At 48.5% G+C, this 18,150-nt stretch overlaps 1 protein-coding gene across 3 annotated transcripts; it reads left to right on the top strand.

Annotated features, from left to right (window-relative positions):
- Positions 1-1,995: 1,995 nt before the first annotated feature.
- Positions 1,996-17,634, top strand: LOC136498173 (probable metal-nicotianamine transporter YSL11). Of its 3 annotated transcripts, none has more exons than XM_066494129.1 (5): positions 1,996-2,496; positions 15,234-15,571; positions 15,653-15,787; positions 16,043-16,232; positions 16,320-17,634. In XM_066494129.1, exons 2-5 carry the CDS (start codon positions 15,324-15,326, stop codon positions 17,421-17,423), a joined length of 1,677 nt encoding a protein of 558 aa, XP_066350226.1. In that variant the 5' UTR covers positions 1,996-2,496; positions 15,234-15,323; the 3' UTR covers positions 17,424-17,634. The 3 variants fall into 3 exon arrangements, with proteins under 3 accessions (XP_066350226.1, XP_066350227.1, XP_066350225.1); XM_066494130.1 differs by lacking the exon at positions 1,996-2,496 and having other exon boundaries at positions 14,837-15,386; positions 15,474-15,571; XM_066494128.1 differs by lacking the exon at positions 1,996-2,496 and having other exon boundaries at positions 14,837-15,571.
- Positions 17,635-18,150: the final 516 nt, after the last annotated feature.

Below are 18,150 nucleotides of genomic sequence, written 5' to 3' on the forward strand. Positions count from 1 at the left end.
TTCAGCACTCGGCAAAGAGTTTGGTATGCCGAGTACCATTATTTTGCTGAGTGTGGTTTCTGCAGCACTCGACAAACAACTTTTTTGCTGAGTGCCCGATGAAATACACTCGGCAAATCTTTTGGCACTCGGCAAATCACCTGTTTCCGATAGTGCTGATTGCCATCTATCTAAAGAATTTGTTGTGGTCCAGATTATCTAATACTCCATCCCAAATTATAAGTTGTTCCAACTTTTTTTAGAGTCAAAGCATCTTAAGTTTAATCAAATTTTATATAACGAAATAATAATAACATTTATGATACTAAATAAGTATTATTATATATTTTTCATTAATTATATTATCATAGTATACCTATTTGATGTCATAAATCTTTATATTTTTCTCTATAATTTTGGTTAAACTTTAGTGCTTTTACTCTCCAAGAAAGTTAAAATGACTTATAATTTAGAACGGAAGGGAGTGGTAGTTTCCCAATTTAAAAAGAATTCCTGCCAAGATGACGGATCCAGACGTAGGTGCCTCTACATGGGCTTCGGGTAACCAAATATGAACTGGTACCATAGGCACTTTGACGGCAAAAGAGGCGAATAATTTAGGCTTTGTAATAACAAATCAACTTATGTTCTGGGGCCGAGACTTAGGTTGCTCTTGCCCAATTGAATATAAGAATGTGCACGGACAGACTGTGGAGGCACAAACCAAAACCCACGTTCACCACCACAAGAGCACACGCTGCACACGTTCACCACCATCTACTCATATTCCATCTTTCTGCCGGCACACGTTCACCACCATCTACTCGTATTCCGTTTCACCACCATCTACTCCTATCCATCTTTCTGCCGTTGGACGCAAGTCCAAACCATATCCGTTGCCTTTCCATCTTTCTGCCACCGCCATCTACTCCTATCCATTTTTCTGCCGTTGGACACAAGTCCAAACCATCCATTGCCTTTCCATCTTTCTGTCATTGCCTTTCTCCCTTTCCATCTAGTATCTTTCTGCCGTTGGACGCAAGTCCAAACCATCCGTTGCCTTTCCATCTTTCTGCCGTTTGTTGGGTCCAGAGAAAACCCAGCCCAGGAATCCAGCAAGTCTGCTTCTACATCTCGTTGCGAAACGGTCTGTCTACTACCATGGCCGTTCAACACATATATTGGTCGAGCCATTATAGGTGGGAGGACTACACTCAATTCTTATAAGTCACACTGGCTATGAAGCTGTAAAAAGATCCTTTGAATTGCACCAGGTCTACTGAGTTAGCGGTGTGTACTCTTGCATACCGCCGGCCGAAAATCCAGCCTTTTTCTTTTGGATCAATGTGGTAATTTATTGACCTTCTAGTCAGGTTGTGGTTTTTTTTTTATCATTGGTAATTATGCTTAATATAGACGTTTCAAATGGGAACCAAGAGAGGAACTGATGTAGCAAAAGGCTACTTCAGCCATTCCGAAAACGAGGTCATTTTAGTTTTATAAATACGTCAAATTTCTCTAACTTTAACCAAAAGTTTATATAAAAATACATTAGCATCTACTATACCAAATAAACACACTATTTGATGTTATAGATGTTGATGTATATTATAATCTATAAATTTAGTCAAAGCAAAATAAACTTCGCTTGGGAAAACGAACTACATTTCTGAACCGAGGGAGCAAATCGGGATTACTCCGTATTATGAAATGACCGTACCGCTCTCTTTCTTTTTCGTGCACATCAGCACATGCATGTTGATGTTGCGTGCTGCATCCCATGCTAAGAATTTGAGGAGCAGCACTACTTACTCCCGCACCGTTGAACAGATACCGAGAAGGAAGCACACTTCGCTTGGTGCATTTGTTGTTGACAAGTGTCATTGGTCACTGTCAGTCCCTAAAATAGCGGTAACAGAACTAACAGTTAGATCCAGATTCTAACTGTCTTCCATTATATTATCTAAAAAGAGAGATTCTGGCCGTCACAGCGCTCTCAAGCTGACCACACACCACACCATGGCTCCAGCAGGCATCGCCACCGGCAGCGTTTCCGGCGGCTCATCAGCCGTACACGACGACGCCGAGGCCATGGAACTAGGCCACGATAACCTGATCCGTCGTCGCCACGCCGGAGCCGGCGCCGCTGGCGGCGAAGCCGACGACAGGATCGGCAGTAGTGCCGCCGCCGCCGCGGTAAGGAGTTGGCCCCGTCGTCGGTGGAGCAGGCGTTCGCGGACCAGCCCGTGCCGTCGTGGCGAGAGCAGCTGACGGTGCGCGCCTTCGTGGTCGGGGCCCTCCTCTCCGTCGTGTTCAACGTCATCCTCATGAAGATCGACCTCACCACGGGCATCAACCCGTCGCTCAACGTCTGCTCCAGCCTCCTCAGCTACTTCCTCCTCCGCACCTGGACCAGGGCCATCGGGTGCATGGGCTTGCTCAAGCAGCCCTTCACGCGCCAGGAGAACACCATGATCCAGACCTGCGTCGTCTCCGCCTACGGCATCACCTTCACTGGTACAATAAAGCCCAAACCTGCAAAGCCTGCGTTCGCTCGTCAAATTTCATTCCTGAGACAAGATCGGTGAATCACCCGGCTCAAGTTACTTTTTTTTTTTTAACGTTTGGTCAATTTACGATTTATATTAATCCATAAATACGACTTAAACAATAGTAACAGTACCACTAACCATACTGTAACAGCACCATTACTGCAGATAGTATTTAATAGTGCAGCAACCAAGTGCGCTAAAAACAATAACAGAATAGCATATGAACAATAGCGCACAGTGGGATTAGATTTATACCCTAGGGTGGGACTGCCGGTACCCGCAGACAGTGAGCCACCATCTTCTCCGTCGTTGGTGTTGGTGCGGCCACCAGTCCTCCTCGTGTCCACCATGTTGCAGAGGAGGTCGCGCTGGGAGACTCCTGCAGGTGCGGTGTCGGAGCAGTGCACGGGAAGCTCCTGCAGGTGCAGTGTCGGAGCAGTGGCACGGGAAGCTCCTGCAGGTGCGGTGTCGCAGCAGTAGCACGGGAAGCTCCTGCAGGTGCGGCGTCGGAGCAGTAGAACGAGACTCTCCCGTCAGGAAGCAGAAGCCCCCGAACAGGAAACTGCAGACGGGGCAGCAATCGCACCGGGAAGCCGCGTCGCGCGCGCGCGGGCGGGCGGCGCGGCTCAGCTCGGCGGCGGCGGCGCGCGCGTGTGGCCTCCCGGTTCTCCCTCTCAACTTGTCTATGTGAGAGTCCTAAGACTCACTATTTAAGTTGATAACCTTTTTAATGAATTTCCCATATGGTACTAATCACTTTTCCACTTAACAATAATTGTGAGCCTTTGAAGTTTATTTGATTAATTAGAATAAATAATGGGCCTGGCCCAAATTAATCTAACAATCCCCACCAAACTTCAGAAGTCCACAGTTAATGTCTTCAGATCTGAGCTTGTTTGATATACCAGTGTTTCGATGGAGACTGTTAAGTTGAACATCCATCTAGAAAAGGAGTTTACACTCATTTACAACTAACCAATGGACTATGCCTTGAATTAACAGTTTTGTGCAAAGTGAGGCTCACTCGATTCCTTTACTGATACTAGGCTGCCTGTAGCATCCCCTCTGGTTGGAGCATATAAGTCATACTCCTGGCCTATTCATGAGTATCTAGAGATCACCCAAATCTTATAGATTGCGACTAGCAATCGAACTCACATAGGTGTGTTCCTTTAAGATGCCATGTAGGCCGACATCTTTGCTTCTCATTAAGCCACTCGGATCACATTGAGGTATTTACCAACCTGCCATACAGATAGGAAGAGAAGTGCATTACTCAAGAGATTGACCTTTATTAAAAAGGGTCTCTTCCCTCAGTCTATCCATAGCTTGTTTCACCATCCTAATTTATGGGATCTCCGATCACATAGGACAGGTTGCCACCACGATAGAACTTCATGTGGGTCTCAGTCCCATCTCACTCGATGCACTATCTATCACATTACGTGATAGTCCCTTAGTAAATTGATCTGCCAGATTTTTAGACGTATGGACATAGTCCAATGCTATTACTCTAGAGTTTCTCAATTTTCTGACAGATTTTAACCGCCGCTTTACATGCCTAGTGGTCTTCATGTTGTCCTTTGAACTGTTTATCTTGATAATTACTGTTTGGTTATCACAGTTCATAGAAATTGCGGGCACAGGTTTTTCAACCACCGGCAAATCTATAAGGAGCTCACGGAGCCATTCAGCCTCAACAGTAGCGGTATCAAGTGCTGCAAGTTCTGCTTCCATTGTTGACCTTGGTAAGATGGTCTGCTTACAAGACTTCCAGGAAACAGTGCCACCTCCAAGTGTGAATGTATATCCACTTGTGGCTTTTAACTCATCAGCATCAGATATCCAATTTGCATCACAATAGCCCTCGAGTACCTTCGGGTACCCCGTATAGTGAATGCCAAAGCTCGATGTTCCCTTTAGATAGCGCAATATTCTTTCAAGAGCACATCAGTGATCATCTCCCGGATTTGAAACAAACCGGCTTAATTTGCTCACAGCAAATGAGATCTCAGGCCTCGTTGCACTAGCCAAGTACATTAGCGAGCCGATGATTTGGGAGTATCTCAACTGATCCCTCATTATTCTTCGGTTCTTTCTCAGGATCACGCTTGGATCATAGGGAGTGGACACGGGCTTGCAGTCACTATAACCAAAGCGACTCAGTACCTTTTCCACATAGTGAGTTTGTACAAGTGTTACCCCACCATTTTCTTCCCTTAGAAGTTTGATGTTTAGTATCACATCAGCCACTCCCAAGTCCTTCATGTCAAAGCTCTTTGACAGAAAGTCCTTGACTTCCTCAATCACATTGAGGCTTGTCCCAAAGATTAGTATGTCATCCACATACAAGCACAGGATTACTCCTTCTCCCCCACCATAGCGGTAGTACACATATTTGTCGGCTTCATTCGCAACAAAACCAGCAGATGTCATAGTTTTATCAAACTTTTCATGCCATTGCTTAGGTGCTTGTTTTAGGCCATACAAAGACTTCAATAATTTACACACCTTTTCTTCTTGACCTTCTACTACGAAGCCATCAGGCTGATCCATGTAGATCTCCTCATCTAGCTCCCCATTTAGGAAAGCCGTCTTAACATCCATCTGATGAACGAAAAGACCATGAGACACAGCCAGGGCAAGCAGTACTCGGATTGTGGTCAATCGGGCCACTGGTGAATAAGTATCAAAGAAGTCCTCGCCTTCTTTCTAGGTATAACCCTTAGCCACAAGCCTTGCCTTGTACTTTTCAATCGTACCATCAGGTCTAAGCTTTTTCTTAAACACCCATTTACATCCTATAGTCTTGCACCCGTAAGGACGATCAACAATCTCCCAAGTTCCATTGGTCATAATTGAATCCATCTCACTTCGCACTGCTTCCTTCCAGTAGTCAGCGTCGGGAGAGGAAAATGCCTCAGCAATGGTGCTTGGAGTGTCATCCACGAGGTATATAGTGAAATCATCACCAAAAGACTTTACAGTCCTCTGTCTCTTACTCTTTCGAGTAGCTCCACTATTATCCTCCTCTGGATTCTCAATACATGTTTGTTCAAGATGTTCTATTGGCGCCACGGGGGAATCAATAGGTTTTTGACTAGATGTGCTTGGTTCATTTCCTCTCATAGGAAATTTATTCTCAAAGAATGTAGCATCTCTAGACTCAATCACTGCACCAACACGCATGTCAGGTACTCCAGAGCTTACAACTAGGAATCTATAGCCGACGCTGTGTAAAGCGTAACCGAGGAACACACAATCTATAGTTTTTGGTCCAAGTTTACGCTTTTTGACGATTGGCACATTCACCTTGGCCAAGCATCCCCAAGTGCGTAGGTATGAGAGAGTCAACATTTTCTTTTTCCATTCCTCGAATGGTGTTACTTCTTTATTCTTTGTAGGAACTCTATTCAGGACATGACATGCCGTCAATATAGCCTCACCCCACCATTCGTTGGAAAGTCCCGCAGTGTCTAACATGGCGTTAACCAAATCAGTTAGAGTGCGATTCTTTCGTTCAGCAATCCCATTGGATTGGGGGGAGTATGGAGGCGTCCTCTCATGAATAATTCCATGTTCCTCGCAGAATGAATCAAACTCATGTGAAAAGTATTCTCCCCCACGGTCAGACCTCAACCGTTTGATTTTTCTTTCCAATTGGTTCTCTACTTCGGCTTTATAGATTTTAAAATAATGCATTGCTTCATCCTTTGTTTTTAGCAAGTACACATAGCAAAATCTAGTGCTATCATCAATAAGAGTCATGAAATATTTCTTTCCTCCTTTGGTTAATACACCATTCATCTCGCACAGATCAGAATGAATGAGATCTAGCGGTGCCAAATTTCTCGCCTCTTTCACAGCCTTGTGAGGCTTGCGAGGTTGCTTCGCTTGAACACAAGCATGGCACTTAGACCCTTTGACCAGATCGATTTTAGGGATTAATTTTAAACTAGCTAAGCGCGTCATACAACCAACATTGATGTGACAGAGTCGAGAATGCCAAACATTAGACTCATTATCATTTCTCACATGGTTCACAATTTTATCACAAGAATCCATCAAAGAGAAGCGGAACAAGCCTCCGCTTTCATAGCCTTTTCCAACAAAGGTTCCATACTTGGATACAACACATTTATTGGACTCAAATACAAGTCTAAAGCCATCTCTACATAATAGAGATCCACTAACGAGATTCTTCTTGATGGAGGGGACATGCTGCACATTCTTTAGCTGCACGATCTTTCCCGAAGTAAACTTCAGATTGATCGTACCAACACCAAGTACAGCAGCATGCGTACCGTTTCCCATAAGCAAGGAGCAACCTCTTTGTTCCTGATAAGAAGAAAACAAAGAAACATCAGAACAAACATGAATGTTAGCACCCGTGTCAACCCACCACTCAGGCGAGAGACAAACTGAAAAAACTGTAGGTAGGTGATTACCGTACCCAGATCCTCCAGATTCGCTAACAACCATGTTTGTGGACTTCTTCTGCTTGTCCTTGCAGTCAGGGCACTCTTTTGCCCAATGGTCAGATGCACCGCAAACAAAGCAAAGGCCATTTTCTTTTTCCTTGCCCTTCTTCTTAAAAGTTGCAGCTTTAGGCTTGACTGCAGGCCTATTTTTCTTCTTCCTCTGTGCGGTATGAAAGTTCTTTTGCACTAGATTAGCGCTAGAACTTTCCTCATGCGCTTTCTTGCCATGAGTGTCCTTTGCCCTAGCATTCTCCTCCACACCAAGAGTAGCAATGAGATCAGTCACACTGAACACTTGCCTCCTGTGCTTTAGAGTAGTGGCAAAGCTCGACCAAGTAGGTGGTAGCTTAGCGATGATACCGCCGGCCACAAACTTGTCAGGCAACTCACACTCATTGTTCTGGAGTTCCTTTGCCAGCATCTGTATCTCATGAGCCTACTCTACTACAGATCGGTCATCGACCATCTTGTAGTCATAGAACTTCTCCATGATGTACAATTCAGTGCTAGCATCGGCAACACCGAACTTGGCCTCAAGTGCATCCCACATGTCCTTGCCAGTGTCCATATCCATGTACACTTGCACCATGGTTTCAGCTAATATGCTGATGAGACCCCCCTTGAACAAGTTATCTGCCTCATTGAACTTAATCTCCTCCTCGTGAGAGAAAAGAGGTTCAATGCGCTTTCCCTTGATCACGTGCTCACAACGCATACTAGTGAACCACAGCTTGGAGCGGACATGCCACACTTTATAGTTGGATCCATCATCTTTCAATGGTGGTGGTTTTAGTGACGTAGCAAAACTAGCAGTCAAAAATGACCTATCAAGTTTTTGGATTGTTGAACATTTGGTCAATTTATGACTTATATTAATCCATAAATACGACTTAAACAATAGTAACAGTACCACTAACCATACTGTAACAGCACCACTACTGCAGATAGTATTTAACAGTGCAGCAACCAAGTGCGCTAAAAACGCTAACAGAATAGCATATGAACAATAGCGCACAGTGGGATTAGATTTATACCCTAGGGTGGGACTGTCGGTACCCTGCGGACAGTGAGCCACCATCTTCTCCGTCGTTGGTGTTGGTGCGGCCACCAGTCCTCCTCGTGTCCACCATGTTGCAGAGGAGGTCGCGTCGGGAGACTCCTGCAGGTGCGGTGTCGGAGCAGTGCACGGGAAGCTCCTGCAGGTGCGGTGTCGGAGCAGTGGCACGAAAAGCTCCTGCAGGTGCGGTGTCGCAGCAGTAGCACGGGAAGCTCCTGTAGGTGCGGCGTCGGAGCAGTAGAACGAGACTCTCCCGTTAGGAAGCAGAAGCCCCCGAACAGGAAACTGCAGACGGGGCAGCAGTCGCACCGGGAAGCCGGCGCTCCCCAAAAACTTGATTCCCCGCCTACCCGTGCAGGTACGCTTGACGGGGGAAGTTTCGGAGGCCTGCTACCGAAGCTCCCTATGCGCGCAGGGAACTCCGGTCGGAGATGCAGACGAACAGCTCAGCGCTCAGATATTGCGGAGAGGAGGAAGAGGAAGAGTCGGGTCTCGCACCCCTGGAACAGGGGCGCCCTCCCCTCATTATAGCCGCGCAATTCCCCATCTGTCCGTTAGGCCCTGTCGGGGGAATGAACCTGGACAGGGTGGTTGGGCGTTGGGAGTTGGCTGCGGCGGCTAGGGTTTTGGTTGGGCCAAGCGACAAAACCAGGCCTAACCAAGCCAGCCCACGGCCACGGCCACGGCCACGGCCCCGGCGCGGCTCGGCGACGGCGGCGCGCGCGTGTGGCCTCCCGGTTCTCCCTCTCAACTTGTCTATTTGAGAGTCCTAAGACTCACTATTTAAGTTGATAACCTTTTTAGTGAATTTCCCATATGGTACTAATCACTTTTCCACTTAACAATAATTGTGGGCCTTTGAAGTTTATTTGATTAATTAGAATAAATAATGGGCCTGGCCCAAATTAATCTAACACTTTTGGCTTCCAGATTAAATCTACATTAGATCTGTGCTAGTGCAATGGTATTCACAACTTGTTGTATTTATTTTATCACCAAATGACTTCCTTTTTCCGCCATAAGTGGAAAGTCAGTCCCTGGTGAGCGAGGACCTTAACACATTATTGATACCATCCACTCTGATTTCAATCATACGATCATTTACAACCAAACTACAGATTGTGTGACATGTCACTTGTTCCACCACTAATTACCGGTCCTCATCAGTTCACTGAGGTTCTGTAGCTTTGTTTTATTTTGGGCTACTTTCCACACTAGGCGATTGAAAATGGCAAAGATTTCAGTCGAGAGTGGATTTCTCACATCCCCGGCCCATCGACCACAAGACAATCAACACCGTTCACTTGCATCAAGATTCGTGCCGGATCTTTCAACACTTAGAAAACCAGTTCACCGCATTCAATCCCCCCTGTTGTCAGTCCTGTGTCACCTATGCTTGCACCCCAAAATGATTGCTGACTTTGTACAACTCAGGTAGGGCACGCTACAGAAACACATTGTATGCTTGTTGATTGCTGGTATTTCCATCATCCAATCCACAACAAATCAAAGAAACCCGCTTGAAATATAGATAACCATGGGGGGTGTTGAAGAAATTAATACTGACTGGTCTAGGCATTGTTCACTGGATCATGACCCTTGCTTTTATTTTGGGATATAATCCTAAAAGAAGATTATGGATGCTATTACTGACAGTGTGAATACATGTAGATTTGACATTGCATGACAATTCCTACAATTTACATTCTTTTATACCTTCAGCATGGTGAGACAAGAAACAATATAATCATTGCCAATGAAAAATTATAATTTAACAGGTGGGTTTAGCAGTTATCTGTATGGTATGAGTGGAACTATTGCTAAGAAGACAGAGGCCAATGATCCTCAGGATTGTTAAGTAATCTGTTGCTCCCTTGTATGAACGCGCGGCAGGGACAGGCGCCGAAAGGCTCTCTGCTGTTGCACTGTAGCTGCTGCAGGGGCAGACGCCGAAAGGCTCCCCTGCCGCACTGTAGCCACAGCAGGGGCATGCGCCAAAGTCAACTGTCACATCTAGTCACTGTAACAGCATGACAGCCTGACATGTCTGTGCACTAGAATTAGATGGATAGAGTTGTATATATAGCTTCCCACTGCAACTCAGTAAAGAGAGCGAGTTCAGTTTTGCCATCTCCTCTGTAGAGCTCCGGCCAACGCTGGTGCTTGTGTTGTGTGTGTACTCTGTTCTCCCTTCCTTCTTCTACCTCTAGCCATAGTGTGCGGTCGAAAACACCGGGGAGTGGTAGGCTCACCTGTTCCGAAGATTTAGGGGCCAACAAGTGGTATCGGAGCCGTACAAGCATCGTCGTCAGACTAACCGCTGGTGATAACGGACGGTTTGGAGATGGGCGACAACAGCGGTGCTGTTGTGGCTACCCAGCCACGACAGGAGGTCATCGTTCGCACAGTGCGGGAGGTCAGCGGCACCAGTTGGCTGACGCTGACTCGCACCAACTATGGCGAGTAGGCGGTGACCATAAAGGTCAAGCTCAGAGCCCGACAGCCCTAGAATGCTATTGACAAGAGCATCGACAACGAAGAAGACAACATGTCAGCGTTGGAGGCTATCCTCGCTGTTGTGCCAGCGGAGTACAGGGAGCCGTTGGGGGTGAAGAACTCTGCTAAGGAGGCATCGGAGGCCATTGCAGCGAGACGCGTTGGTTCTGACTGCGCAAAGAAGGCGAAAGCCCAGCTGTTGAAGCAGGAAGTACACCACCCTAAAGTTCAAGGATGGTGAATTAGTGGAGGACTTCTCCCTCCACCTGCAGACGCTCATCAGCAAGCTGATGAGCCATGGCGTCACCATCGATAAAGAAGAGACGGTCTTCAAGTATCTCCACTCCGTGCCAATGAAGTACATCTAGATCGCTCTTTCTATAGAGATGATACTAGACTTGTCTACCCTCACCATTGAGGATGTGATAGGCCGTCTGCGAGCGGTAGACGAGCGTATGGAGCAGGCCACAACAACGATGAATAGCGGCAAGCTGCTGTTGATAGAGGAGGAGTGGGCTACCCAGAGGAAAAAGTCTGGGGAAGACTCCTCTAGCAGCGGTGGCGATGGTAAGCGCCGTGGCAAGGCTTCTTCAAAGAAGAAGAAGGTCGACCCCAACACCTGTCGGCCCTATGGAAAGATGGACCATTGGGCACAGGAGTGCCCAAATCGCAAGCAGGAAAAGAAGATTGAGGCTCATCTAGCGTAGGATGATGATGATGATGAGGCCACTCTCCTGATGACGACGTTCTATGCACTGCACGACATTGAGGCGAAGGAGAAGGGAGAGGGGATGGTGGTGGAAGGGCCAGGGAAGCCTCTAAAGGCTGTCTACCTCGATGAATCGTGCGCCCAAGTCCACCTCGGACGTGTGGGCGGTAGACAAGAGCAGTGGTGGTACCTGGACTCCAGCGCCAGCAACCACATGATGGGCTCCAAGGAAGCCTTCTCCGAGCTCGACAACGACATGACCGACACGGTGAAGTTCGGTGACGGCTCAAGGGTGACGATTCGATGGCGCAACACCATCATCTTCAGGTGCCAGAATGATGAGCACCGCACGCTGACGGATGTGTACTACATCTCATAGCTACGTTCAAGCATTATCAGCATTGGCCGGCTGGATGAGCACGGTAGCGAGGTACTGATCAAGGACGGCATCCTCAGGATCCACGACCGAGAGCAGCGGCTTCTTGCCAAGGTGAAGAGGTCCCGGAATTGGCTGTACCTACTTGACTTGAAGGTGGAACAGCCAGTGTGCCTAGCAGCACAACACACCAAGGAGTCATGGCTGTGGCATGCCCGGTTCAGCCATCTCAGCTTCGACGCGCTCGGTCGGTTGGAGAAGATGGTTCGAGGGCTGCCCCACTTCAAGTACGGAGGCGAGTTGTGTGACAGCTGTCTGACCGGGAAGCAGAGGAGGTTGCCGTTCCCAAAGGCGGCCAAGTATCATGCGGTGGACGCTCTCGAGCTTGTCAACGGTGATCTTTGCGGGCCAATCATGCCAGCCACAAACGGTGGTCGACGGTACTTCCTCCTGCTCTTGGATGATTACAGTCGCTATATGTGGCTGCAACTTCGGACGAGTAAGGACAAGGCGGCAGAGGCGACAAAGAAGTTCAAGGCATGCGTGGAGGCAGAGAGCAGCAAGAAGCTGCGCGTGCTGAGGACTGATCACGGCGGTGAATTCACTTCGGTGGAGTTCGCTACGTACTGCGTGGATCAGGATGTGGTGCGACACCACACCGTGTCGTACTCGCCATAGCAGAATGGTATGGTGGAGCGGCGGAACTAGACGGTGGTCGGCATGCCTCGATCCATGATGAAGGCCAAGAGCATGCCGGCAAGGTTCTAGGGTGAGGCAGTGACCACGATGGTGTTCATCCTCAACCGTGCGCCCACCAAGGCCCAGAAGGGCAAGACATCGTTCGAAGCTTGGTATGGGCACAAGCCGAGCGTGTCCTTCCTCTGAACAATCGGCTACATCAGGAAGACAAAGCTGGTCCTCACCAAGCTGGAGGATAGGAGCACACCGATGGTGCTCCTGGGCTACGCGAAAGGTACCAAGGCGTACTGGCTCTACGACCTACACGGAGGCAAGGTGGTTGTCTCACGCGATGTCGTGTTCGGCGAGAAGACGGCCTGGGACTAGGACAGTCTGGGCACGGGGGAAGCTGGCGTCTTCACCAGCACTTGGTCATCCACGGTAGTGGAGACGCTGGAGAGGAGGTGCTGACCACTCTAGCAACAGAGCCAAGCACTCCTAGGGCGGTGTCGAACACTCCAGGAGGGGTGCCGAGCACTCTAGAAGTGGTGCCGAGCAGTCCTGCAGTGGTGTAGACCACTCTAGGACGGGTGCCAAATGCTCCCGTAGCAAAGCCAAGAGGCCTTGCAGTGGTGCCGATCACTTCAAGATTGGTGCCGAGCACTCCTATAGTGGTGCCAACCACTCTAGAGTGGTGACGAGCAATCTAAGAGTAGTGCCGAGCACTGTAGCCAGGGGTGCCGAGCACTCTAGGTGTTGTGCTGACCACTCCGGCAAAACAAGGGACTCCATCAACGCCGATCGAGTTCGTCCTCACCTCCAAGCGACATCACAGAGTTCGTGGATGCTTTCCACGATGGTGAGGAGGTGCGATTCCATAGGCTGGACGACATCATCGGCGGCACAAGGCCCTCAGGCCTGGCGGGTCAGCTGCTCAATGACCTAGAGCTGCTTCTCGTCAGTGCAGAGGAACCACCCACATTCGTGCTGGCCGAGCGCGATGCAAATTAGCGACGAGCGATGCTGGAGGAGATGAAGGCGATCGAGGAAAATGAGACTTGAAAGCTCGTCGATCCACCTCTAGGATGTCGTCCGATCGGCCTGAAGTGGGTGTACAAGATCAAGCGGGACGAGCGCGATGCCATTGTCAATCACAAGGTGTGCCTCGTCGTCCGAGGCTTTGTCCAGCGTGAGGGTATCGACTTCGAGGAAGTCTATGCGTCGGTAGCGCGCATGAAGTCTGTCCGACTGCTTCTAGCTTTGGCAGCAGCGAAGGACTGGCGCGTCCATCATCTAGATGTAAAATCAGCCTTCCTCAACGGTGAGCTGGTAGAGACGGTCTTCGTCAGGCAACCTCTAGGTTTCGCTGTCAAGGGAGCGGAGCACAGGGTGCTCCGACTGCGCAAGGTGCTCTACGGGCTACAGCAGGCCCTGCGAGCGTGGAACGCCAAGCTTGACGCCACACTGGGCAAGCTTGGGTTCACATGATGCGCAACCAAGCACAGCGCTCTACACGTGGCGACGGGGAAGGAGGAGCTCGTCGTCAGCGTGTATGTGGACGACTTAATCGTCACCAGCGCGCGTGCGGAGGACATCGATAGCTTTCAAGTACGAGATGGCATCTCATTTTCGAATGAGCGATCACGACGCGCTCTCCTACTACCTTGGCATCGAGGTGAGACAAGGGAAGGAGGCGCTCACGCTCGGTCAGAGCGTGTACGCCTCGAAACTATTTTAGCGGAGCGGCATGGCTGAGTGCAAGCCATGCGTGACTCCGATGGAGGAGCGGCTGAAGCTGACAAAGGCCAGTACCACGGCGAAGGTAGATGCAACACTCTACCAGGAGCATCGTCGGCGGTCTACTGCTACCTAGTCCACATGAGGCCGGACATTGCGTTCGTCGTGGGCTACAGTCAGCCGCTTCATGGAGGATCCCCGAGTGGATCACTGGGCTACGATAAAGCGGCTGCTGCGCTACGTTAAGGGGATGGTGGATCAGGGGATCGTCTTCCCCAAGACCGGTGGAAGTAGGCTGCAGGTCACTATGTTCAGTGATGCAGACATGACAGGAGACATCGATGGACGGTGGAGCACCTCTGGCGTGCTCGTCTTCCTTGGGTCGGCTCCAATCTCATGGCTATCGCTGAAACAGAAGGTGGTGGCGTTGTCCATGTGCGAGGCAGAGTAGTGGCGGCGACCACAGCGACGTGCCAAGCTGTATGGCTACGCCGGCTGCTGGGCGACCTGACCAGTGTGGAAGCTCACCCGCCAACACTGATGGTGGACAGCCAGCCCGTTATCGTCCTCGCAAAGAATCCGGTTCTCCACGACCAGAGCAAGCACATCGACGTGAAGTTCCACTTTCTCAGGGACTGTGTCGATGGAGGGCAAATCATCATCGAGTTCGTCGAAACTTGTCGGCAACTCGTAGACGTCCCACCAAGCCGCTCGGTCGTCTTCGGTTCACGGAGTTGAAGAAGATGATCAGGCGTGGTGGAAGGTTCTAGGGTTAGCAGCAGGATTAGGGGAAGAATTGTTAAGTAATCTGCTGCTCCCCTGTATGAACGCGTGGTAGAGATAGGCGCCGAAAGGCTCCCTGCTGTTGCACTGTAGCTGTTGCAGGGGCAGGCGCCGAAAGACTCCCCTGCCGCACTGTAGCCACAGCAGGGGCAGGCGCCCAAGTCAGCCCTGCTGTCACATCTAGTCACTGTAACAGCATGGCAGCCTGACATGTCTGTGCACTAGGATTAGATTGGTAGAGTTGTATATATAGCTTTCCACTGCAACTCAGTAAAGAGAGCGAGTTCAGTTTTGTCATCTCCTCTGCAGAGCTTTGGCCAATGCTGGTGCTTGTGCTGTGTGTGTGCGCTCTGTTCTCTCTCCCTTCTTCTACCTCTAACTATAGTGTGTGGTCGGAAACGCCGGGAAGTGGTCGGCTCACCCAGTCCGAAGATCCGGGGCCAACAAGGATATCAAGGATCCCCACCTCGTATGGATGATAGGGTTTATGTTTCTCGTCAGTTTTGTTGGTCTTTTTGCTCTGGTGCCTCTGAGAAAGGTAGATGCTTCACTTTCCCACTGTATTCTTCAGGGAAATTCTGCAAAAAAAGATTCCATGACTATCAACTGGAGTACATGTTTTCAGGTTATGATTGTGGATTACAAACTGACTTACCCAAGTGGAACTGCTACTGCTTACCTCCTCAATGGATTCCATGCACCGCAGGATACTGAACGCGCAAAGTAGGCGACATTAACTCTTGTAACCTGACATCATTATTAAAAATCAAGCATTGTTATTGATAAGATCATATTTTATTTCAGGAAACAGGTTAGGACGTTAGGCAAGTACTTCTCCCTTAGTTTCCTTTGGGCATTCTTCCAGTGGTTCTACACAGCCGGGGATCACTGCGGATTTGGCTCTTTCCCAACACTCGGCCTTGAAGCTTATAAAAACAGGTCAGTATGGATGTGTCCTGGACTCTAATTCAGAAAAAAGCTCCAAACTTACTTAGGAGTATTTATTAAGTGATTAGTTGATTACAACGTAGTCATGCATACATGCTCTAATGAGTACAATATTCAGATGCACTAACTACTCTATTTGTCTTAGGAAGTGTCTGCTGGCTATTCTCGATTTTATAATCATGCTCTCCTGTGTGATTAGTCATAGTCCTATTGTTCTTAAGTACCTAAAAATTTATCATTTTGCAGGTTCTTTTTTTATTTCTCAACTACTTATATTGGTGTTGGAATGATCTGCCCTTATATTGTAAATGTGTCTCTTCTTCTTGGAGGCATCATCTCCTGGGGAATAATGTGGCCATTGATCCGCACAAAGAAAGGAAGTTGGTACCCCAAGACTCTTCCAGATAGCAGCCTACATGGACTGCAGGGTTACAGAGTAAGCTATAATTTAGTCCTACTAGCATGCAAACTTTTGCTTTCTGCAACCAATGTATTACCCAGAACTGAGAACATAACACTGCAGGTGTTTATAACCGTAGCAGTAATCATTGGGGATGGCCTGTACAACATATTGAAGCTACTTTATCGCACAATAGAAGCCTTCATATCAAGGTACAGGAATAGAAATACAAACACGCTTCCTGTGTCCAACGATGGCACCCCTGCTAATACCACCGAAACTGAGTCGTTCGATGACAAGCGTCGTCTTGAGCTATTCATGAAGGATCAAATTCCCAAGACAGTTGCATTGGGAGGCTATGTCGTTCTGGCAGCTATAACAATCGGTTGTCTCCCTCTCATGATCCCACAGCTCAAATGGTACCATATTTTGGCTGCGTACATCGTTGCACCTGCACTGGCCTTCTGCAATGCCTATGGATGTGGCCTAACAAATTGGTCCTTCGCAAGTGCCTATGGTAAACTTGCAATCTTTAGCTTCGGTGCGTGGGCAGGTGCTTCACATAGTGGTGTGCTTGTGGGACTGGCTGCATGTGGTGTGATGATGAGCATTGTGGGAACAGCTGCTGATCTAATGCAAGACTTCAAGACTGGGTACCTGACACTGGCCTCGCCAAGGTCCATGTTCATAAGCCAAGTGATAAGCACTGCCATGGGCTGTGTTATTGCCCCCTGCGTCTTCTGGCTGTTTTACAAGTCATTTGATGTTGGAGCGAGCGATGGCGCTTACCCAGCACCTTACACATATATGTACCGTAACATGGCGATCATGGGCGTTGATGGATTGACCCTTTCAAAGCATTGCTTCACATTATGCTACATCTTCTTTGCGATCTCCTTCGCTGTCAATTTGATCAAGGACCTGGTGCCGAAGAAGGTAGCGAAGTTCATCCCCATCCCCATGGCAGTAGCCATTCCTTTCTATGTTGGAGCCTTCTTCACTATTGATATGTTCTTGGGCTGTATGATACTCTTCATCTGGGAAAGGAAGAATAAAGCTGAAGCAGACTCATTCGGACCAGCAGTTGCATCCGGCTTCATGTGTGGCGACGGGCTCTGGGCACTACCCGAGGCTATTCTTTCTTTTGCAAATGTGAAACCTCCCATTTGCATGAAGTTTTTGTCAAGGTCTGTTAATGCCAAAGTGGACTCTTTCCTTGGGAACTAGTGGGTGCTAGTTTGATAGTAGAATAGAATTTTGTGTTTCTTTCATAGTTGAGTGGTTAAATAATTCTGTCAATTTGTGGAGTCTCATTGGGCAGTGGTCATAGCTTTTTAGTAGTGACTAATGAAGAACAATTAGAGAAGTTGCCTGATTTCCTTAGTGCTGCAATTGTCCGGTTGCTATATCTAGAATTTAATTTTCGTGGTCCAGAATATCTCTAGTGAATCAAGAATGCAAGATTGCAAATCTGCTTGGTGTTAGTACTGCACAGTCGACAAATCATGTGATTCTGTGAGGCAAGACTTCTTCTTCTTTGCTATAACTATAAGCCAGGTCTGCAGGTATGGTCGAATCTGATAAGTTCAGACTTCTGAAGGAATAATTGGGCGTTTTGGCCTTTTGGGGCTCAGTCTTAAACAGGAACAGCCATCATGTTCACATATGCCCAGCCTCGTGCACGGACAAGTCTGCAGCAAATGACCTGAAGGGATTAGGATTACGAGCTCGCTGTAATCCTCGCCCTGTCTTCTCGGTTCCTCAGCTGCCTGTTGTTGCTTGTGTCCGACACCAAGTGCCGCAGCATTTTTCTTCACGTAGTCATGGTTTCGCATTTCCCGATACATGGCTCGCCGAAACCATTGGATGCCTGCGGCCGGCTAACAAAGCTTCAGGCTTCAGCTGTCCAGATTCCTGAAATTACGCACGAAAGGCGTCAGCGACAGCAGCCGAC

This window comes from Miscanthus floridulus, chromosome 12, assembly GCF_019320115.1.
Source record: "Miscanthus floridulus cultivar M001 chromosome 12, ASM1932011v1, whole genome shotgun sequence".
NCBI classification, from domain to species: domain Eukaryota; kingdom Viridiplantae; phylum Streptophyta; class Magnoliopsida; order Poales; family Poaceae; genus Miscanthus; species Miscanthus floridulus.